The sequence below is a fragment of the Octopus sinensis genome, linkage group LG11 (genome assembly GCF_006345805.1).
Source record: "Octopus sinensis linkage group LG11, ASM634580v1, whole genome shotgun sequence".
Taxonomy (NCBI): Eukaryota; Metazoa; Mollusca; class Cephalopoda; order Octopoda; family Octopodidae; genus Octopus; species Octopus sinensis.
In genome coordinates, this window is record NC_043007.1 from 17,794,960 (window position 1) to 17,819,980 (window position 25,021).

Sequence of the window (25,021 nt, forward strand, 5' to 3'; positions counted from 1 at the left end):
GTTTTATTGATGTGACTGTTTACTTTCTTTTTTTTCCACTATTTTTGTGTAGTAACTTCCAAGTGTTTGCACCATCTAGTAGGTCTATATTCATACCAAATACCAATAGAACCAGTTTGTCAAACAGCACAACAGGTGAGTAAATTGCATTATGTTTTCCAGGTATCACATATTTTACAAATTTCCTCTGACTTATCCATTTATTTAATTTATTTTTGTCATACATTCACAAATGGTTTTTCCATCTTGACTCTCATGCCCTCTTCATCCACATGTAACTTCTATTTCGCCATAGCACTAGACATCGCTATCATAACACCTCTGTTGATTAATGAAGACAACTCCATTTCTGTCGGTTTTTCAGAGCCTACTGTATTACTTCTTAGATATTTCTCTCTATCATGGTCAGTTTATTGTGGTCATAAGTCAATAGTGGAACAGAGGGTTCAATGAGAAGTCTGTTAGTGATTGCAAGAACCCATGTTAGGTCCAGATTCTGAATCTCAATAAGGCCAAGTTGATTTTCAAACTCTTCTCCATATCACAACGAGCCATGTGTCTTGTGTTCATCTCCAGTTTTATTCTAATGTTAATTGGATGAGGTCAAAGGTGTAAATTTGACATCTCTGGATAGGACACTGGACTATCTCTGTTGATTTACCTCATAGAAAAAAATTGAACTTGACACTAAACTAACAAATTATTCTACAGTTATTCTTTTTGCTCTGTGGTAACTATTTTCAGTTGAATGAACTCTGCCCTTTTATGGATAAGGGTCTTGTATGGACTCAGCATGGTGCCAAGAAGAGAATTCAATTAGCAATTTGTATTCTGTTAGCTGGCCATTTGCTACCCTATCTGCTCAACCATCTTTCACTTTCTGCCAAGCAATTTAGATCCAAATTATTTCTTCTGCTTCATTTATTTAAACAAAACATAAATTTTTTTGTAAACTATGAATCCTTCATTTTTATTTATATATTTGTCTGATTCATCTTTCTTTCCAACTTTTTGTCTGTCTGTGTTATGTGTCTACCTTTGACTGTGTCTGTATCTTTTTCTAGTTAGCTGTCTGTCTTTTTTTCCCTGCCTTATAAATGCACACATTCTATTCGTATCTAATAAATTAAGTTTCTATATTACTTTAGCTACTTCTCCTCCCCCCATATCAAATATTGCTAAAAGTTGTATGTATCAATATTGCTCTCAGGTGAGTCTCACGGTAATGATGATGATGGTGGTGATGATGATGAAGACCTGGTTGATGAAGTTGGCTCTTCCTTGTCAAATGCCAACACACCAACAGAAGTTGAAAAAGAAATTATGTGGAAGACGCCAGAAAAGGTATGCCTTCTTTAGATTAAATTCTTTATCATCTCTCTTCACTCTAATTTATGTGAGTTTCTGGATATTCTAGGGTGGAGGAATGAGTTGTGAGAGTAGCCCAGATCAAATAGGGTTGAGATTAACAGTGGACATAAGGAGCATTTATCAAGCTTCTGTCCTCAAACGTATTCTATTCATTCTAGGTGTTGAGGCCATAAGAGAGAAGTCGGGGACTGAATGTATGCAAGAAATTTTCTATGTTGATTGTCTTAAAATCATTGCAGAAACTATCGTTAAACTACAAATGTTCAAGAGTTAGAAAAGCAGGCTTCAGTTGTGAGGTGTGAAATTTAATTTAGGTGCAAGCATGGCCACGTGGTTAAGAAGTTTGCTTTAGAACAATGTGGTTTACAGTTCATTCCCACTGCATGTTATTGTTAGCTTATGTTTTCTATGGTCACAGGTTCACCTGTGAATGCCTTTTGAGGGAATTAATAGATGGAAACTGTAAGAAGTTTCCATTGTGTGTGTGTGTTCTGTCCTTATCTTGATGTTTGTGTGCTGAATAAAGACCAAGCCATTATTTGGTATTATATCTGGCCATTGAATTGAAATAAAATTCGATGACTGGCATCTGTGTTAGTGGAGCGCTAAGAACTCCATCTGAGCAGCTAACTAGCTTCCGTGCCGGTGACACGTAAAAAGCACTATTGAAGCGTGATCGTTACCAGTGTCGCCTTACTGGCACTTGTGCTGGTGGCATGTAAAAAACACCATTTGAGCATGGCTGTTGCCAGTACTGCCGGACTGGCCCTTGTGCCGATGGCACGTAAAAGTACCCATTACACTCTCAGAGTGATTGGTGTTAGGAAGGGCATCCAGCTGTAGAAACTCTGCCAGATCAGATTGGAGCCTGGTGCAGCGATCTGGTTTGCCATTCCTCGGTCAAATCGTCCAACCCATGCTAGCATGGAAAGCGGACGTTAAACGATGATTGAATTGTTGATTGTTTGAAGGACTAAGCAAGATATTACCTTATGTGGAAACAGGTGTGAATTGGCAACAGGGAGAGCATCAAGCTGTAGAAAATCTGCCTCAATAAGTTTCATTTGACCCATGGAGGCATGGAAAAGTGAACATTAAAACAATGGTGGTGGTGATAGTATCAGCTGCTACTGCTTTCAAGAAAAATGTATCATCTAGATAAGTTGAAATGGTTGGAAGTTTTTGTCAGCCTTCACCAGTTTGCCAAACGCTGGCATGATTCTTTATCCAAAAGTATCCAAAAGTTCAGTTATGTCTCTGACATTCATCCTTCTCTACATAAACAAACTACTAAGCCCCAATGTAAATGATACTACCCATCACTTCACCTTAGCCTAGAATATAAGCGACACCCATACACAAATTAGATGCTTTATACCAGATTTGGTGTAGCTGTCTGGTAAGAATTTTGCTTTCCAACCACTTGGTTCTGGGTTCAGTCCCACTGCATGGCACCTTGGGGAGGTGTCTTCTATTATAGCCTCAGGCTGACCAAAGCCCTGTGAGTGAATTTGGTAGATGGAAACTGAAAGAAGCCTGTTGGATGCCTTGTGGTATTTGTCCCAGTTCTTGTGTTCTGAGTTCTTGGGTTGTAGGCTCAGTCTGTCACCTGATGTACCACCACCACCAGATGTGTGTGTGTCTTTATATTTGTATTTGTCCTCCAGTACTGCTTGACAGTGGAGGCACATGGCTTAGTGGTTAGGGTGTCAGCAACCATGAACATAAGATTGTGGTTTCGATTCCTAGACCGGGCGACGCGTTGTGTTCTTGAGCAAAACACTTCATTTCACATTGCTCCAGTCCACTCAGCTGGCAAAAATGAGTAACGCTGTGATGGACTGGCGTCCCGTCTAGCTGGGGAACACATACGCCATAGAAACTGGGAAATCAGGCCCATGAGCCTGGCTAGGCTTTAAAAGGGCGCATTTATTTTTATTTTACTGCTTGACAACCAGTATCTGTGTTTACGTCCCCATAACTTAGTGGTTTGGCAAAAAGACACCAATAGAGTAAATACCAGGGTTTTTTTTTTTTTTAAAAAAAGTACTGGGATTGATTCATTTGACTAAAATCTCTTCACGGTGCTGCCCCAGTATGGCCACAGTGTAAATACTGTAACAAGTAAAAGCTAAAAGATAAAGAGACTTTGAGATGATCCTTCTGTATAATGTCAACCTATCCATCTTTCAACAGCCTACAGACCCAATCAGGACACATATGTCAAGGAAACAGTTTTGTATTTCACCTTTTCTAGTTTTAAACAATATATATGTTTCCAATGTCTCAGACCTCACAATCTTTGATAATCTCTCACAGTGACTTCACACATACAGCATCTTTAGAAATGAATCACATAGACTAGGGATTCTCTTTAGGAGAAATACTTCAGCCATGAACATTTCTCTTTAGGAGAAATACTTCAGCCATGAACATTTCTACAAATGGCCATCTAAATCTTACACTGGAGTCTTGCACAACACATATAAAGGGCTGTGTTGCTGCTATACATGTTTATGTGCACATTCAGAAGCACATGTGTGCACACACACACACACAATAGACCACATCCAAGCAAAGGCAAGTCATCTGACTGGTAATGTGAACCATTACCAATCAGATGCGGCAAGCTGGCAGAAACGTTAGCACGCTGGTCGAAATACTTAGTGGTATTTCATCTGCTGCTACGTTCTGAGTTCAAATTCCGCCGAGGTCGACTTTGCCTTCCATCCTTTCGGGGTCGATTAAATAAGTACCACTTATGCACTGGGGTCGATATAATCGACTTAATCCGTTTGTCTGTCCTTGTTTGTCCTCTCTGTGTTTAGCCCCTTGTGGGTAGTAAAGAAATAGGTAATGGTTCACATTCTCAATTGGTCAAACACTACAACACTAGCATCATAGATGCGCTGTGATTAAATTGAGTCCAGTACTTGACTTTTTTGGCAGGTGGTGGTGATATTTTCTCTCCTCTTGGAAAGATGAAAAGCACCAGTCCAAGGAGGTAGATTGTCAGAATTGTTGGAGATGCCTTGTGGTATTTGTTCTAGTTCTTGTGTTCTGAGTTCTTGGGTTGCAGACTCAGTCGATCACCAGATATACCACCACCATCACCTAGTCAAGCCATCGTTTGGTTTAACACCACCACATGGTCTCTGGATGCCTTTAACAGAATTCATTCTGTTGTGAAAACTCAGAAGAAGCTTACAGTTTGGGGATATCTGTCTTACTCCTTTCAATTCACCAACTTCAGAGACTCTGAAAAATAAAAGACTGCAATTGCTTGCTTTTGTCCCTTAATTAATTGAGGGTCTTTTGTATTTAGCTTTTGAAAAGTTTAACTCAGTTGAATTGAATAAATATTATTAGGAAATTGTTGTGTATATTGCAGAAGCTATATTTCTTTCAGTAATTTTCTTAATCTTTTGTTACAATGTTTTTCATTTATTAAAAATTCTCAGAAAGAACATAGAATGTCGACTATTCAAGCCTCCATGTTGAATTTGGTGGTAAGTTCAACCTGTAGGTGTATTTGTTCTTTCGACTTTTGGTATTCTGGGTAAAGTTGTGGCTCTTTCTGGCTATCTTATTTTCAAGGGTATCACAGCTAAAAGGTGGTGAACTGTTTTGATTGGTTAAAATTTTGAACTAGTGAGAGAGATGTCATCAAGGGACACTCTTCCTATTCATTGTATAATCAATATCTCTCAGTGTACCTAGCTGAAATGAGCTGATACCACACCCATTTCACAGTTGAATGGTTGTCAGAAGTAGACTTATTCAGCTTTAAAATAAATATATTCTGACTATTCATAGCAAACCTCTACAATGTTTTAACTCCTAAACCATAAATGTAACTCTGAGGTGAAAAAAGCTACTCAGCAACTTTTATTAGTTGTGACTAGTAATAGTATTTTAACTGGAATGTAAGTTTATTTTAGATTTGGGTTGTAGTATCTGATAAATAGCTGAATTGACATTTGACTATGTCATCACAAAAAAATGCAATCACATGCACACAATTTTTAAATTTTTTTTTAGGTGTGTCAGATTTTGATAGTTCTTGAAATTTTTTGCATTAATTTTTCAAGCAGCAGTTGTTTACATGTGCTAATTGCTATGTTAATGCAGATAAGAATTTCTAACTTAGGCATAAGGTAAAGAAACTTCTTAACTTTGCAGGTGAGGATATATTTGATTTCATTCACCTTAGTGAAATGTTATATTATTAGTGTAATTATTTAATTCATAAATGAGAAAATATAATCAATTAGTATCTATCTCTTGAAATTTTCTCTGCTTCTCTTTGATTATTAGCAGAGCAGTTGGCTGTTGAATAGAAACTGTTAATTGAAGAATATCAAATAATTTTCAGACAAATTATTGTATTTAGCCTTTCTGACCCTCCAGTGGAGGTGGACAAACTCTACCCAAAAATTGTGGGAAGAGGAAGCAAATACCATTCATCTTGGTGTTCTGTATTAGCAATGCTGCCTCTCTTGACTATAAATAATTTTTATTCCATATGATTATTGATTTCGTTGAAAATTGATCTAAAAATCAATCTGTTACCATTTGATTAGTTTAAAAGTTAAGGTAAATAAGTGGATTAGTTCTCTGTCTGTCTGTCTGTCTCTCTCTCTCTGTATACACACACACACACCTGTATACACATACATGTGTGTGTATATATATGTCTTTTAGTTAAGTATTGTTTGTGTCTAGCGTGTCTTGTGTATATTTCAACTTAGATGTTATCTCTCTCTCTCTCTCTTACTCCTTTTGTGTGTCGGTCTGTCTCTGACTCTACATATATATCATACACCTACATAAACATACATACATACATACATATATATATAAAATCCACCCTCACATTTAAAAATAAATCTTCCTCTTTTTTGTCCTCCACTGTCAAAAATCTATCAAGTCATCTTATATATTATGTCAGGTTATCCCATAAGTTATGTCCGAATTTTGAATAAAGAAAACAAGTGATTAAATGTTATACTTAATTGAAATTTAATCATCAATGTACTTTCCCTGTTTATCTATGACTTCCTTCCATCTATTTACAAGCTTTTTAATCCCATCAATGTAAAACTCTTTTGGTCTAAAAGCGAAGAAGTCTGAAATGTCAGTTTTGACCTCCTCCTGGCTTGCAAAAGTTATGACCCCCAAATGATTCTGCAAACTATGAAACAAATTGTAGTCTGAAGGAGCAAAGTATGGAGAATAAGGTGGATGAGGAATTTTTTCCCAACCAAGCTCTTCGATCTTCTGTGATGTGATCTTTGCAGTGTGGGGTTGTGCATTGTCCTGATGAAACATCACTCCTTTTCGATTCACTAAAGCGGGTCTTTTTTTTTTTTTTCAAAGCTTGCTTGAAACACTCTGATTGCTGACAGTAGACTTGAGCATTGATTGTTGCATTAGGTGGTAATAATTCAAAGTGAATTACTCCTTTGTAATCCCACCAGATAGAGAGAAGAACCTTTTTCCCCATGAAGTTCCCTTCTTGGTGGCGGTTGAGCTTTTTCCCTTTTACCAAGCCACTATTTACGATGTTTAACATTTCAATAGAAGATCCATTTTACATCACCAGTAATAAGTCTATCCAAAAAGGGTGAAATGAGTTTGCGAGAATGGAGAAAAGAGCAGATGTCAACTTGGAATTTGCAGCTGCTTTTCAAGATACACCATCATTATCTTGTGATAGCATTAGCTGATTGATCTTGTAAATTAAGATATCTGTTTTAATTTGTGGAGTAATTGTTTTTAGAACTGGTTGGTGTTCTAACATTTATACCTTCAGTTGCGAAATGTGACTGATGCCTAATTTCAGTTAGGCTTGCTGAGGCTAATAAAACAGTGAGATTAAATGAAATTACTGTTAATTTGAACTTTGGACTTGAGCCACACTCAGCTCTTACTTCTAGATGCATATGTAAACATATCTGGTTGGCCACAATACTTTAATGCAGTTTCACATTTACATAATAATTATATCAGTACACCACACATATAAAGTATGGTTCTTTTTGTATTTTTATTCATGTGATTAATCATGGAGTTACTGAGTTTACAGGTGAGATTTCTTTTTTCCTACAAAAAAAAAAAATATGGGTAACACTTGATGTATCTGTCACACACAATTTTCTTCTTTTTGCACAAAAATTTCCTTTCAATTCTTCCTTTGCATGCTGGTGGAGGTGGTGATTGTAATAGCTTCTGTTTCATTTTGTTTTCACATTCCGCAGACTTTTGTCAAAGACAACTTTGAAAGTTTGAGTTTTTCTCCATCGAATACTGACCACTTCCTACAGAAACTTGATGTCCTTGAACAAGAAATGCACGACCACCTAAACAGCAGTACACCTCGACTCAGTATATCTGCACGGTTCTTATCTCGAGCTCAACCATCTGGAATCAAGTAAGGCTTTTATGATGATATAGCTTTGTCTTTTTTGTTTTGAACACAGATTGAGGAATAAGTCTCTGACAAACCAACCTCATCAGCCATTTCTAATTCTTCATTCTGTGTTTACCAGTGATTACATGATTTCCTTCATTGAAACAAATGCTTTGGCTCCCTGTTACCACCATTTTTATTTCCCTTTCAACTACTCCCACCCAGCCTTACCTAATGCAGGGTTGTCATGTATCTCTTCTATAGCAAGATACCTGTGCTTGTCCCTCTATCATACTTAATTAAGCCTTCAGCACTTGGCATAAAGTTTCCTCTCTCACTCTCGAACACACTCCCACTCAATCAACTAATCTTTTTCCTTACTTTACTTTGTCTTGCAAGTCACTTGGTGACCCCACTAGTGTTGGTGCCACAAAAGAAGTCAGCCAGTGTGCACTATAGAGTGGTTAGTGTTAGGAAGGGCATCCAGCTGTAGAAACCAAGCCAAATCTGACATTGGGCCTGACACAGCTCAGTGGCTTGTTGGACCTTGTCAAACTGTCCGGATGATGTACACTTATCCAGAAAAAGAAACATAGTTATGTAATTTTGTTCTAATTATTTCAGCCAAATGTTTTAACTTGTTATATGGCATGTTTGAGTGCAGTTTTCTTATTGTGATTTTTGACACAAGTAATTTTTATATTAAGGTCATCATAGGCCAAGCATTTCTGTGAATTCATTCTATTTGTATGATTTCATCCTCATCATTTAATGTCCATCTTCCACACTGGCATGGGTTTTTTCTTATCATTTAGAGTGTCTTTCTCATGGAATGTTATTCCGGTTAAACTGGCTTAGGTAGCAGGTAATTCATTTAAAGTGGTTGAGGTACAAACTTATTTAAACTGGATCTAATATGTTTTAATGAAATCCACTTTCAGGAGTGTAGCTGGATTATTTTATTTATAATCTGTTCAGCAATATAAATAATGCTGAGTTCCATTAATCAGTTGGAAATACTCATCGTCATCCTGAGTAAGACATTGAAATGCATCTGGCTTCAACCAGAGAGTTCAGAGGTGGTGAGGGATATAGAGTTATCCCTTGGTCCTCTGTGGCCCAGGTTGGTAGTGTTAAGGGTCCCAATTATGGATCAGGTAACTAAAGATTTTGGAGAAGGGCTGTCCACGAGACATAAGTCACATAGAACCAATAGTGTGTAGATATATTCTGATGTCATATGAACCAGTCCTTCTGTTCAAAAGTTACATAAGCCCTGTACTTCAGGGTTAAGCTCAAGAATGCAGGAAACTAATTGTTTTTAATTTGATCGAGGTCGTTGCCAGTGCCGCTGGACTGACTCCTGTGCAGGTGGCACGTAAAAAATACCATTTCGAGCGTGGCCGTTGCCAGTACCGCCAGACTGGCCCTTGTGCCGGTGGCATGTAAAATCACCCACTACACTCTCAGAGTGGTTGGCGTTAGAAAGGGCATCCAACTGTAGAAACTCTGCCAGATCAGATTGGAGCCTGGTGCAGCCATCTGGTTCACCAGACCTCAGTCAAATCGTCCAACCCATGCTAGTATGGAAAGCGGATGTCAAATGATGATGATGATGAATGCTTTGTAATTTAATTGGTTGATGCCTAAGTCAGGAGTTCAAACCTTGTCATTATCACCACATAATATTTTTTAGTCTAAGTCTTTTACTTGCCCCACCACTAACAATAAATTTTAGTTTTGCCTTGAGATAAAGATTGTTTCATATGAAAAATTTTCTGTAATAGCTGGATTGGCTAGATTGTTGCATGCACATTTTTTGAAATAAATAAGGTTTTAAAACCAAATGAAAATATTAATGTTTTATCTAAGGCCAATATTATTTAACCACCCCATTTTCCCCTTTGTATATTAGCCATCTGCTTTTTATTTTTATTTTTGTGTGTGTGTTTCATTACATTTTATATTTCTATTTCCAGAAACCTTGCTTTATATAATAGTATTCAAAGACAAGATAACTGGTATGATGTAAGTATTGAGTTCTTTCATAGGCACCAGCTTGATGCTATTAAGCATCTAATTCCAGCTGTCCATTTAACTGAGTCTTTAAATCTGTCAGTAATTTTCTGTTTCGTTTGTGAAATGTTATATTGATATTATACCTTGATATGTTGGTTCTCATTTCTGTGGAACAATTGGAATTGTCTTTTTGTTAATAATATCTGGGTGACTATCTGTTATATTATGGCTGACTAGGAACTGTACTACCCATTGTAACATCCTGAAATGCATATGAATACAAAGGGTCCAGTTTATCATTCATAATTGTTTTAAGGCAGGTATTAAATTATATTTCATGTGAGACAGTATAACTCTCTTTTCCTGAGTTGTTGCATTCTCTGTCACTTCTAATGTAGAATTGTTCAATCTATTAACCTGATACCAACTTCCTGTGACCATCCCTGACTCTATAACACAAGCTTCCCATTTTAAAATGATTTAAATTTTCTATCAAAATTTTGCGTTTGTTCCAAACACCAGTTTAACCGTTTTGATACCAACCCATCTGTGACCACCCTTGGTCCAATGGTACAAACTTCCTGTTTCAAGTTCATCTAAATTAAAACTTCTCATTAAAACTTCCCAAACATCAGTTTAATATCAACAGTTATCTTGCTATATTCTTTCTTATTTCTTAAATTAATTGAAAGAAAAACAATGTACTTCAGCAGAAATAACAAAAGGCTTAATAATGAATTATTTTAAATTCTTCATTATTTTAAAAATTTAACTGAGGCAAACCGGTGTATATCAGCAGAATTATGGTAACAAAAACCATCACAAGGTCCAGTCCTTGTGATCTGGTGGCTTGTGTGCTTTTGGGACCCTGAGAACTCTGCTACTGGGACACAAACTGCTGGTAAGGCTGCCTATGATAGACAGGTGGAAGGATAGAAGCCAAACTAATACGGATCACCTCTTCCAAGAAGTAAAAATGGGGTTTGGTTGTGTAGGGCTAATTCCCTTATCTGGTGGTAGGAAACAAAGTTACAGAAGCATTGATGATAATTCAGAACCAAAATCTGAGAGAGGAAGGTAGGAAGACCCCATATCCCAGAGTTGAGAATAACGAAGAAAAGTTGTCATTGACCTATGTTCCATAGAAAAGGTCTTCAGTAAAATAAGTAATGGTAATAAAAAATAAAATTTTGTTTCCTCTTGACCTGCTGCACATTTGTCACATTCACGGTTGCTATTTAATTGTATTTAAATTTCAACCATTTATTAAAACCTGTGCAACACATCTGCAGAGTTTATTGTTATACATGAGACATGTAATAAATATTTCTGTTTTGAGCTAAATTTAACAATTAGGCACAGGAGTGGCTGTGTGGTAAGTAGCTTGCTTACCAACCACATAGTTCTGGGTTCCTTCCCACTGCATGGCACCTTGGGCAAGTGTCTTCTACTTATAGCCTCAGGCCGACCAAAGCCTTGTGAGTGGATTTGGTATACGGAAACTGAAAGAAGCCCATCATATATATGTGTGTGTGTGTGTGTGTGTGTCTGTGTTTGTCCCTCCAACATTGCTTGACAATCGATGCTGGTGTATTTACGTCACTGTAACTTAGTGATTCAGCAAAAGAGACTGATAGAATAAGTACTGGGCTTACAAAGAATAAGTCATGGAGTCGATTTGCTCGACTAAAGGCGGTGCTCCAGCATGGCCACATTCAAGTGACTGAAACAAGTAAAAGAGTAATTAGAGCAATCACCTTGATTATATTATATTGTAGTAGGATTTAGGACTTTTTATATGAAGGAGATTGTTGTGGTTTTTTCGAAGATTAACTTACACTGTACTGACTGCTATCTGTTCTTTTATAATTTTTAATGACTCAGCTAGGTAACTACTGTATGGCTTCTTGAACTGCTAAAAGTAGCAACCACCAAATTTCCTTCAAATCTCTGCCATTCTAATTCTTCCAACAATGCTCCATTTCTCCCTCTGACTATTTTGAATATTTTCAACAGCCATGGTATCAGTGAACCATCCAGATACTATTAACATCAATAATGTGTGTGTGTGTTTGTCTAATCACTAGAATTGGTAACCTAGTGAAAGTTGACATTGTTATGGGGGAAATGACTCCATACACTTTCTGTTCTTGCTTCATCAAGCAATTTGGCACAATTTCTACTTTTTTCTTTGATTTTGGTCTATTTTGTAAACTCTACATGTTGTTATGGAAAAAAGTTAGTTTGTGTATTTGTTTTGTTTTGTTTGCTTTTTTTTGCATTTTAATTAGTTCTGTTTTGTATTTTTCCCATTTTGAGGTTGTTCCTCTTGAATTTTCCCTCATTTTGATTCTTCCTGATTTTAATCTTCATGTTACTTAAATATTTTTGTAAATTTCCAAATAACTTTTACATTAACATACTCAAAAAATATTAATAAGAATATTATTTTACTAAAGTATTATATATTCCCTTTACTAACTGTGATCCTCTTTTTCCAATCCCTTGGTTGATATCAGCTTTAAACCAGCATTATCATCATTTAATGTCTGTTTTCCGTGCTGGCTTGGTTAAACCTTTGCGTAAATATTAACTGAAAATGTTTGGTTAATGGAAAGTGAACTATCCTCACATATAGCAACAATTTATCTACCATCTCAGCCAGATATGTTATGATGTTCCAATATTAATCCTTTCTACTATAGGCACAAGGCCTGAAATTTGGGGTAGGGACTTAGATTGGCCTCAGTACTCAACTGGTTCTTATTCTCTCAACCCCTAAAAGTTGAAAGGCAAAGTTGACCTTGGCGACATTTGAATTCAGTGCTTAAAGTTAGAAGAAATGCTGCTAAACATTTTGTCCAACACAGTAAAGATTCTGCTAGTTTCCTGCTTTTGGCCTTGGTATGCAGGGACTCAGAATGTAAAGAACTGAAGAACTACTGGAAGGCATCTTATTTGATGCTGTCATAATAATTCTTTCTACTCTAGGCATAAAGCTTGAAATTTGGTGGGATGAGGTGATGACTGGTTGATTACATCGACCCTGGTGCTTAACTGGTACTTATTTTACCAACCTTGAGAGCATGAAGGACACTCAACGATAGTGGCATTTGGCCTGAAATTTGTAGGGGAGAGGACTAGTTGATTACATCAACTCCACTGGTACTTGATTTATCAACTCTGAAAGGATGAAAGACAAAGTCAATCTTGGTGGAATTTAAACTCAGGATAGACAAAATGCTGCTAAGCATTTTACTTGGCATGCTAACGATTCTGCCAGCTTGCCACCTATTCTACCTTATAATAATAAAAATAGTAATTGTTTCTATCATAAGTGCAAGACCAGAGATTTGGTGGGAGGAAATATTAGAGTCCTTTGACATGCCATCTCCTTTTGAACTATACAACCCTTGCCAGCATGGAAAAAAAGACATTAAATGAGGATGAGATATCAGTTAAGTAGGCCTCAAATTGGTTCTTTAGTTTACTGATCACAAAAGGATAGAAAACAAACATACCTTGGCAGGATTTGAAGTGAAAACTTTAAGGGCCATCTGTTGGAGATGGTACAGTTGATATTGATTACCAAATAAGGATTTTGGATTTTGGCACCAGTCATAAATGAAGGAAGGAGCAGGATAGATTTAATCAACTTAGGCAGAGTTAACTGCAGATTTGAACTTAAGACATAAAGGGATGTAAGTCTGTCATTCTGTTGTTTCTAATACTCCAGTAATCATCATCATTATCATCATCATCATAATAATAATAATAATCAGGATCATTTGAAAACAAAAAGTTTGTTTACAGGTCAGTGCAATATAAGTAGAGGTTATTGTAGAGTGGACACTGCTGTAACCAAACCACACCTGTATTTTCTACTATAGTGAATACTACTGTCTTGGAATACTACTTTTACTGAAATACTGATAAGGCTGTATTAATATCTTACAGATAGAGGAAGTGACATGAAATAAAATGTCTTAAATGTTGTTCTGCTTAGATTTAGATTTAAACCTAAATATGTACAACACACATACCTTACAGCTGAGTTATAAAACTGTGGAGATTGAATACACATATATCTCTTTTGTAGCATTCAAATATATTTATCTAATATTATTGAATGTCATTTTCACCCTTCATTACGTGTGTATACACACATTTGATTGGTTTGCTAGTCTTGAGAAGGAAGGACAGTGCCCATTGCCTCTCCAGGTCAGCCAAGACACTGCTAATAACCAGTAGGTGTTATTGGTTGGGGTGGGGAAAAAAACTTTTGCTTCTTGGGAACAAAGATTGTAAAGAATGGTTTTTTTGTAGAATGTCCTCACTGAGTGTAGTTCATGTGTTATTGAAGTCCCACTCTTAATATATTTGGTTATTGTGGCGGCGAGCTGGCAGAAACGTTAGCGCATGGGCAAAATGCTTAGCGGTATTTCGTCTGTCGATACGTTCTCAGTTCATATTCCGCCAAGGTCGACTTTGCCTTTCATCCTTTCGGGGTTGATAAAATAAAGTACCAGTTTCGCACTGGGGTCGATGTAATCGACTTAATCCCTTTGTCTATCCTTGTTTGTCCCATCTATGTTTAGCCCCTTGTGGGCAGTAAAGAAATATATATTTGGTTATTATTATTTTTGCCTATGTGTCTTTTTATCTGTTTTCCACCTCTAAGTTTGAGAAGCCCCTACGCACCCCCACCGCATCCAACTCCCAATTGAAGGTTGTTGTTAAATGTTGTAAAATTCTGTCACAGTCTGTTGCACTTTGTAGCTATATCTGTTGCAGCCTACTCCTTCACCTTCTCTGATTCTGTCCAATCACCAATCACATGTGTCAGTCCGTCAGAGCACACAGGTTTGTTCAACACCAGTTTTTATCCCCTCAACCCTTGCATGGAGAAATCCCCTCTCCCTGTCTCTCTCTCTCTCGGTCTCTCTTGCATCCCAACTAAAATTTGAACTATTCTGGCATGTCTCTTCTGGTATAAACTGGTATTTTATATTTTACTCTTTCTACCTGCCTCACGGGCATCTTCTCTCATCTCCAACAAAATCTGATTGAAATTCATTATTCCTGTAAAACCCAATCTTTTTATCTCCCTTAGGGTTCTGTTTGAGGGTTCTGCATTTGGCATCTTTACATTTCTGTATCTTGCTAAAAAGTATTTGAATTTATCATGTTTTATATATATATATATATACATATATATATATATATATTATCATCATCATCATCATCATCATTTAGTGTCCGCTTTCCATGCTAGCATGGGTTGGACGGTTCAACTGGGGTCTGTGAAGCCAGAAGGCTGCATCAGGCCCAGTCTGATCTGGCAGTGTTTCTACAGCTGGATGCCCTTCCTAACGCCAACCACTCCGTGAGTGTAGTGGGTGCTTTTTACGTGCCACCCGTACAGGTGCCAGACGGAGCTGGCAAATATATATATATATGCACACACACACACATATATATATATATATATATATATATATATACACACACACACACACATACATATATATATATATACACACACCACACACACACACACACACACACACACATATATACATACACTCACACACACATATACATACAAGTAAGAAGATGAATAATGAATTTAGTGCATCTTTATTATTAGTTGAAATTATTTCAGTACTTATTTCTTTACTACCCACAAGGGGCTAAACACACAGAGGACAAGCAAGGACAGACAAAGGGATTAAGTCGGTTACATCGACCTCAGTGCGTAACTGGTACCTGGTACTTAATTTATCGACCCCGAAAGGATGAAAGGCAAAGTTGACCTCGGCGGAATTTGAACTCAGAATGTAGCAGCAGATGAGATACCACTAAGCATCTTGTAAACGTGCTAATATTTCTGCCAGCTCGCCACCTTTTATTTCAGTATCACTCTGTTCTTAACACCATTGCATGTAAACGTTGCCATGTGATCCGTTATGCAATGTTTGCAGTTGATTTACTGGCATAGTACTTTGTCATATATATTGTCAGTAAATCATAAATCCAAAAGAGAAGCACACTTTAAGTTATAGAGTATTTAGATAAAGGTAGTTATGGCTGGTCTATGGGATTACTCAGGGTTTTGTATCCATAAAGCACTTAGCTTTACATTGTCTTATCAGGGACCTTAATTACTAGTGAGAGGTTATAGACCACCAGCCATTAGGGTCTGGTGAGACACTGGTTCATCGTTACCATTTCTTGGATCACTGCTCTTTGTTCTTCGTTGGTGCACATTGCTAGTGGAGGGGCCATGCTTACATTGTAAAACCAGAAAGTAAAATGGCACAACCAAGATCAAACTTCACTCATGTGACCACAATAGCACCAACTATAAGCACGCATGCGCAAAAGGCAGTGTGACTATAATAAAGATATGCTATGGCAAAAGTGCCAATAATTTTTGACTTCTCATATATATATATATATATATATATATATATATATATATAAAAATAAAACTTACTTGGAGAAGAAGAAAAACAACGCGAGTGTTCAATCATATAATAAATATAATAACAATTTAATAGATAAAACATATGCATACATACATACATATATGTACATGCCTACATCTATATGTATATATACATGCATATATGAGTACAGGACACCACAAATAAACGTAGAACACAACGAGAAACGAAAACATAAAATCAAACAAGGAAATGGACTTTTTTTAACAACGAAAAAACAGAGTACAAGACAAACAATACAAGGAGCATTCCCCTTCTTCAGCTGCCACACACATACATACATACAGACACTTCAATGTAAGAGTCACAGTTGCTGAGGCATAAACCTTATGGATGCGAGTTCATATCCCGTTACATATTGTTCTTGAGCAAGTCTCTTGGTTTTTACCACCTTACTATATTCATATGGAGATGGTTGGGGTCAAACATATTAGCGTCTTAAAGAAAAGGGAATCAAGAACTGACTGAAAGGTGGGCAAATTACCCCCACCTGCCCATGAACTAATTACCCCATTAATTTAAACTAGCAATACAAAACGATTTCATGAACTTTTTTTAACCCTTTTTTTCCTCCTGTGTTCCTCCTGCACTTGCATGTTTGTACTCCTCTTACACTGCATGTTCTTCTTTACAGCCTTTGCAAAGAAGCAAAGATATCATGGCTCGTGCTGCTTCTGACACAAAAAAGAACTTGGAAGTAGTAAGTAGTAGATACTAGGTTTCACTAATTCTTACGGAAGGAGTCTCTTCTACCTGGGAATATCTCATACATTGTACGTACCTCTATAGAAACCGCTCTTAAGAGCTGCTCCCCTTCTTACTGCCAACCATTTGATCAGACTAAATAGTCTGGAGTTATTTCAGCAACAAATCCAAAGAAAGTAGCTATAATGGTTAATTTGCTTCTTCAGTATTCTGCCAGTTTTATTGACTTGATTTCAGGGCCCCACTCACTGGTAGGTGAGGTGTTTTATACTCATCTTTCATGTTCAACATCCAGAGCAATACCATGTGTAGTATTGCTTAAAATGTAAGTAACCAAGTGAGGTTCTTAGTCTATCATGTTGAAAGATAAAATTGTGTGTCTAGTTGGTGTCTGTAGACTATTATTTGGAAACAATGGCAACTGTTAGAATGGATAAAGCATATTCCCTGCTATTTAGTGGTATGCAACATGGTCGACAAGATTGAATGTAGAAGGTTGAAAGCTAACAAGAGTAGATGGTTGCATAAGAATAAAAAAATCATGCTTACTGTACAATTTATCATTTTCTGGATTAGACATCTTAGTGGAATACAAAAGTAGATATATAAATAATTGGATGCCAAGTATGGCTGTATTATTTTTGACTTTTATTGCCTGATTCTTTTAGAGGTGGATTAAAGATCAGCACTAGTGTTGATAGGTTAATGAACACATACAAGGTATTCATTAACCTGAGGAGACTCCCTTTGGTCATGAATGACAATGGGATTGCACCTAGAAAGTTACCCTCTGAGGCACAAGTCTGGGCAAGGTTGTTTGTGGAAGGCCGGCAGTTGCCCATGCATACCAGCCTCCCCTCTCCACACCACTTATCCAAGGGAAAGGCAAAGGCTGATACAGCTTGGTACGAGTGATATTGCAACTCATTTCTACAGCTGAGTTAACTGGAGCAACGTAAAATGAAGTGTCTTGCTCAAGAACACAACACGCAGCCGAGTCCGGGAATCAAACTCACAACCTTATGATCGTAAGCTCAAAGCTCTGACCACTGAGCCATGCGCCTTCACCACCTATAATACTTATATATAAGTGGCTATCAAAGGAATTTAGGAGCTCATAAACTTGGCTGCTCTTTCCAAACATTTTGCTTCAAAGAGAATGAAAACTTTTGTGGATTGAAGTTCATAAAATCCTTTTGTCTCCTGCAGAACCTTTACTCTCTTATACAAAGAAATGTCTTGTTTTTTTGTAAGTGGTGGATTGTAGTTTTTAAGATAAAATAAAAAAATAATTGTTTCTTTACAATAATTGTTTCTTTACAAGTAACCTTTTTAGATTAGCTGTTAAAACTATAAATTCCGGTATAATAAGGTCTTACATATGTAATGTAATCTAGTGAGTTGAAAACTTCAGTTTACATAGGTAATGAGATTGCAGGAGAAATGTTTTGTTGTGCCAGCCAGAGAAATTAGCGAACTTATGTATTGAAAATTGGCTTAAAGAAACTACAAGAAACTGCAGCAGAAGATAAGGTGTCTGAGGATTATTACTAATATTTATATCAGTTTTATCTGCACATTTCTTTTGAGCTGAAGAAAAAAAAATTTTGTTGTATTTTTTTTCTTTTGAGTTAGGGAGACAGTATAGTTCATTAAATCAACTCCGGTACTTGGTAGGTACTTTAACCCTTTAGCATTCACATTATTCTGTCAAAAGTAATACCTATTTATACACTTTGTTTTGATTGAGTCATGTGTTGCCTTATAGCTTTTGAAATTTTGATGATGTAACTATTAATTTTTAGAATGATATTGTAGGGTAGGTGTGAGAGGCTAGATCTGGACAGTATGAACATAAAACAGAATATTTTGGCCAGATATGGCCAGTTACAATGCTAAAGGGTTAATTTATTAATCCAAAAGTATGGACAGCAAACTTATAGTATTTGAAAATATTATTAATAAAACTAAACTATGAATGTAACTTAACTCTTTAGTGTTCAGATTACTCTGTTAAATGTAATATATTTTTTATTCAAATTGTTTTGAATTAATCAAGCATTATCTTATAGCTTTGGGGTTTCAATGATGTGATTGTTTATTTTTAGAATGGCATTGTAGGTTAGGTGTGAGAGGCTAGATATCGCCAGTTTGAATATAAAACATAGAATATTTGGGCCGGATATGGCCGGTTTAAACACTAAAGGGTTAAAGAGATAACAGAATATTCCGTTATATAATGTACAAGAAGCATTATAACTGCTGGCAACTTATGTCCTGGTTTAGCATCAACAATTTAATTTAATTTTAATTATCTATGACATCTTTGTTCAATTATGAATATCTTTGCTGCTGTGAATGTTGTATTTTGTATCATTTATATGTTGTCAGTTACCTTCCCGCTAACCTGTTCCTCGTTACTATTAATACCTGTTTTATATCTAATAATATTACCATTTTCATCTTCAGCATTGGTTTATATGTTTTGTTTATTATTAAACTTTTATAAGAAATACTAAATTTCTAAATCTCTTGTAGAGACATGTACGGTGGTGGGGCGATAGAATGGTTGTATACTGTCAATCTAACACGAACATGACAGTATACAACCATTCTAAACTTTTATATTTAACTCTATATTATATCTGTACTTAGTTGTTGAACATATATATCTATATCTAGATTTATATACACATGTACCTGATCATATTCACTTACAATGATTATATTCATATTTTAGTAATTACCATTATGTTCATACAATAGTTTCACATGATTACTCAGTGGTCTTCAATTCACGCAAGTTAACATCATTCAGACACTAATGTGAAATCATAGTATGAATTAAATGGCATACCTACTAAAATATATACATTAATGTTTATGCCTATCAAACTACATATATACACTAATATTACATATGTTACTTACATAGAATGTTTCTCATGACATTTTAATATCACTTTCATTTATGCATTTGTTAATTAAATATTGCAATCTTTTAACTTCAGACTAGTTTCTGTATTATTTTCTTCACTTCAGTTTTACAGTCAAATGAAATATATAACAATGGTCTCTCACTGGTTAAATTTAATAAAATGTATAAACTATTTTCCTCTTTAAAGTATGATTGAATAAACAAAACAGAAATATATTTTATATTTATCTTTTGAGCATTATATTTCTGAAATATAGTCTCCTGTTGTTTACTGGGTTGGCTTTGGTAATTTTCTCTTTACTGTAGTGCTATTATAAGTTAGTCTCCATTATGATATTATTGCTGTCCTAAGTTAGATTCTATGTTCATGTTGCCATAAATTAGACTCTATCAATGCTGCTATTCAAAAAAGAAAATTGTAAAAGCTAACAAGACAATGCAAGCTAAATACCAAGTACTTAACTATGATTTTTTTTTTCAGAATTTCTTAGAAGGGAATTTATAGAAATTATGTACGTCTAAAATGAGTCAAAAGTTCTTCTTCACTGCCGAGCATAAAAATTATATCTCTTCTTTCTTTAATCACTTTTGAGATATTTTCTAACACTGTAGTGTCCCTAACACTAGCTAAACAGTTTATATTCTTATTTCTCTAATAAAGATTATTTAAAAAAACCTTTGTTTACTTCCTTCCTTTAGTTGGGATGGAAAACTGAGTCAGCCCCTTCACCAGAGATCCTTACTAAAGAACCATTTGGAAAGTCTGACTTTGTTCCAGGGAAGCTCAACTTTAATGAATTTAGTCCTAAACGTACTCGGGTATGTATATATCTCAGTACCTCACCAATCATATAATCACATCTAAATATAAATATTAGATTTCTCTCCATCATCATCATCATCTTGGAAATTTATATGTTGGAGGTTGTTTACCTTAGATCAATCCTGAAGGAGCAGATCTCTACCATCAAATATGATGATACTATCTCCCCCACTCCCACCACCATATTGTGTTCCTAAGACTCTATTATCCAAGGAGGTTTCTTTTGAAGGCAATATAGTGTCATTTAAGGGATTGTTAACTGCTGTTTCTAGTAGATGAAGCAACTGTATAGAAGCTTCCTCATTGGCTAATATTACCTGTTGGTTTTGAAGACAGCTTGCTGCTTCTAAACTATAGTTTGTTAATGAAATATGTTTTAATAAAATTACAGATATGTACTTGCATAGCAAGTAACCTGATCTGACATCGTGTGCTGGAACAAAAACAATTGTAGCGTGGAAGGTGTTTATAAGCCATTTAAGAAACGCACAAAAACCGTTAGATTCACTTCAATGAAATTTTGTCAATGAACACGTGGTCTCAAAGCAGCGAAAATATTTTGACAAATGAAATTTAAATGTTGAAGTGAATCTAACAGTTTTTGTGTTTCTTAAATGGCTTATAAACAATTGTTTTAATAAAAATCTTCCATCAACAATAGTTGCAAATAAAAAACAAAGCATTCTACTGTACTTCCATATTTGTCACATTTTTGATTTAGATGCTAGAGAGATTCATACAGCATTACTCAATGCTAAAGAAGTTCATTTTGCAATCACAAAGTTCCAGGTTTGATACGGTCCATATGGAGCATAAGCCACTGTTCTTGACTCTGAGTCATCCTGGTGGTCAGAAGGGGAGTTAGCTTTTCAACTTTCTTTTGGGTTTCACTGCACTGCATTAACCCCTTCCTCTCCCAGGTCTTGTTGGTTTTGAATTGTCATCAATACTTCAGTAACTTTGCTTTTTTTCCAGGTAAGGGTGTTGGCTCTATGCAAACCCTTTTTTTTTTTTTAATCTCTGTGAGGAAGTGGCCCATATTAGTCTGGCCTCTACCCTTTGACCAGTCCAGCATGAGAGGCCCTACCAAGAGCTTGCACTCCATGGCATAGCTCTTGGGCCATTGAAGCAGACAAACCACCCCACTGCAACAAGGAACTGGACCTTGTGGTGGGTGTGGCATCTTGGGTTGGTGTTATTTACAATAGTGTCAGGTCAGTCCAAGTCTTGTAATTGTGTAGATAGAAAGTGTACGTAAGCTTATTGAGATGGATTGTGTCTAGAATTTAAAGGTCCAATTTAGTTATACTGCACCACACTGATTCTGTCTGAGGATTATATTAAGACCACACATATCTATGGAATACTCAGCCACTTATTAATACAATGAACACAATATATAGATAGTTTCAGCTGAAACATACCAAGATCCGTTTTCTTCAGAGAGATTGAATATGAAAATTTGTACCACCGTTTAAGAAAGTAGAACAGAAATAGACAAAATTTATTATTCTCCCTTTGATGGATTATAATTAGTGTATTCATTACAGTAATCATTTTTAAGTACCAATCAATTGCCATTTAGCACCAAAGATAACCTTTGACTTTTTTTCTACAGTAGTTCTGTCTTGTATTTGGTTTAAGATTGCCACATTGGTACAATATAATTGTATTGTCTTAACTAAAAGAAGTCATATTTGGGGGGGGGGGGATACTTAGATTTGTCTCCTCTAAATTCTGTGTCATTCTATGGAGGAATGGTTCGGTACTAAATCTAAATTCTGTATATCTTAGAAGTGAATATATATAGAGTTCACAATGGGAGGAACTATAGTACCACTCATATGTTTCCAGTAATTATTTTTGAGGGTCATTAATTACTAATTTTTTTTCCAGATATGGTAAATGGTTTGTTGTTGTTTAAATTTCTGATACATTTTACTTTTCGAAACTATTCTAGGATAAAGAAGTATTTGAACGTTTAAACAGCCATCGAGAGAGAACCTCAAGTGGATCAAGTTCTAGTCGAAGTGGACAAGAAAATATTGGTAAGTTTTCTATGATTTTTTTTTTATTTAAAAAATTTTTTGAAACATAAGGTTAAGCACAGGGTGTCATAAAAATCGATTGTATGTTGAATTTAGGTAGGAACAACAAGAAATGGAATGACTGGGATTAGAAATAGGTTGAATATAAGATTAAATGTCAGAGACGTGAAGTTATTGTTAAATGCGATCGTGAAAAATAGTTATAACTAAGATTTGATTGAAAATGATGTTAGTCATTATAAATACTAATTTAAAATGAAAAGAAAAATGAACAAACCCACTGAATGGATTTGAACAATATTTCTAATTTGGTCATTCAACAAGCAAGAGATACATAATGTAAGTCCATTTGAAGTACCTATTGCTCTTTTCCTATATAATATTTTAATATTGTGAATAATTATGTAGAATGCATTGCTGGGCATTATAGAGAATTACTGTTTAAATATTGAATAATAAAACTAAATTGCATTTCTTTTCAGCATAAATTGGGTTTTTTTTTTTTCAAAGTTTAAAAGGGAAATTTCAAATAAATTTAAATTATGAAACCTCTTGACAATGTTTTCTACTAAATGATCAATGTCACATTAGAATATTTTACAGAATACAATTTTTGGTTTGCAGAATAAAGAAGGATCCCAATTGTGTAAATGTTAATGGAAATAAACTTTAAAGTGGGTATATCTTTGGTGATCCGTGAACCTTGAGACAGGGTCAGAACTAGTCAAACATTTTTTTTTCTTGAGCCCTAGAACCTACAAGGCCCATTAGCTAGTTTCCAAGGCATTTAAGCAACTGTGATCACAATATTCCCTCTGGATAGAATACTCGTCCATTGCAGGGTTCAAGATCAGCTATTTTGAGGAGTGAAGGCAAGTCAATTACATTGACCCTAGTACTTGACTGGTACTTTATTTTTTTGTTTCAATCCCCAACAGGATGAAAGGCAAAGTTGACCGTGGCAAGATTTGAACTCAGAATGTAAAGAACCAGAAGAAATACGTATTTCTTTACTACCCACAAGGGGCTAAACACAGAGAGGACAGACAAACGGATTAAGTTGATTATATCGACCCCAGTGCATAACTGGTACTTATTTAATCGACCCCAAAAGGATGAAAGGCAAAGTCGACCTCAGTGGAATTTGAACTCAGAACGTAGCTGCAGAAAAAATACCACTAAGCATTTTTTCCAATGTGCTAATGATTCTGCCAGCTTACTGCTGTACAAAGAACTGATACAGATTTTAACACAAAAAGGAAATATTGTAAATGCCGTTGAAATGGCAGTAATATTCTTGTATTAAGTCATCCATCTTTATGTTCTGAGTTCAAATTCCATTGAGGTTTGACTTTGCCTTTTATCCTTTCAAGGTTGATTAAATTGAGTACCAGCTAAGCACTGAGGTCATTGTAATCAATTTACCCATTTCCCCAAAATTGTTGGCCCTGTACCAAAATTTGAAGCCAATATTTTTAGCATTAAATATGCCAGTTCTTAGATACTTTGAGTGGAGTTGGCAAATGTTCGTATACAACTCACAATCACCTCCTCACTGGCATTTTCCCTGCAGGATGTTCAGGCTGAGTATCAACTTTGATAGGTTAGGATGGCTTGCAGTGGTCACGGATACTATCCCTTCATTTTTTTGTTCTCTCCTTTAATAGTTTGTCATTGGAGTGTGGTCAAGGTAGGACATCATATTCTAGCATATGGGCAAATGTATTAACCTCAGTACTGGCATTATTTTATCAATGTTGGAAAGATGAAAGGTATTGTGGACCTGTGCAGTAATTAAAGTCAGAACATAAAGGGACATAACTGGAAACCACAATGTAGTTTGTCTGATGGTCCATCGATGCTACCAATCTTCCAATATAACTTACTAAGCAAAAGGACATTTTAAAGAATTACTTATGTGTCATTTCAACAGTCATAGTGAGTCTCTAACCCTTAAATTAAGTCTATAATCCTCCATGGTCCCTTTATTGTTTTAAGCTTACTTTTCAGATTTTATTTCAACCTGTGAGCATTGATGAATTTTGATAAGATACTTCTGTTCAGCCAGAACCTATTATGTAACAATGTAATAAATAGTTTTAATGATTTGGGATTTAATAATCTGTTTTTAGATGTGACCTTGCCACTGGAACTGAGTGGTAGTTCCTGGCCATTGGCAATTTGTAAGTGTAATCA

General features: G+C 35.7%; 1 protein-coding gene across 1 annotated transcript in view; it reads left to right on the plus strand.

Annotated features, from left to right (window-relative positions):
• LOC115217254 (WD repeat-containing protein 62) overlaps positions 1–25,021 on the plus strand; it is a 227,795-nt gene that overhangs the window by 183,447 nt on the left and 19,327 nt on the right. Inside the window, 10 exon segments of the mRNA XM_036507131.1 lie at positions 53–135; positions 1,211–1,344; positions 4,833–4,880; positions 7,632–7,804; positions 9,763–9,811; positions 14,401–14,406; positions 14,597–14,665; positions 16,946–17,011; positions 20,654–20,773; positions 22,738–22,825. Coding sequence (XP_036363024.1) covers positions 53–135; positions 1,211–1,344; positions 4,833–4,880; positions 7,632–7,804; positions 9,763–9,811; positions 14,401–14,406; positions 14,597–14,665; positions 16,946–17,011; positions 20,654–20,773; positions 22,738–22,825 — 836 coding nt within the window.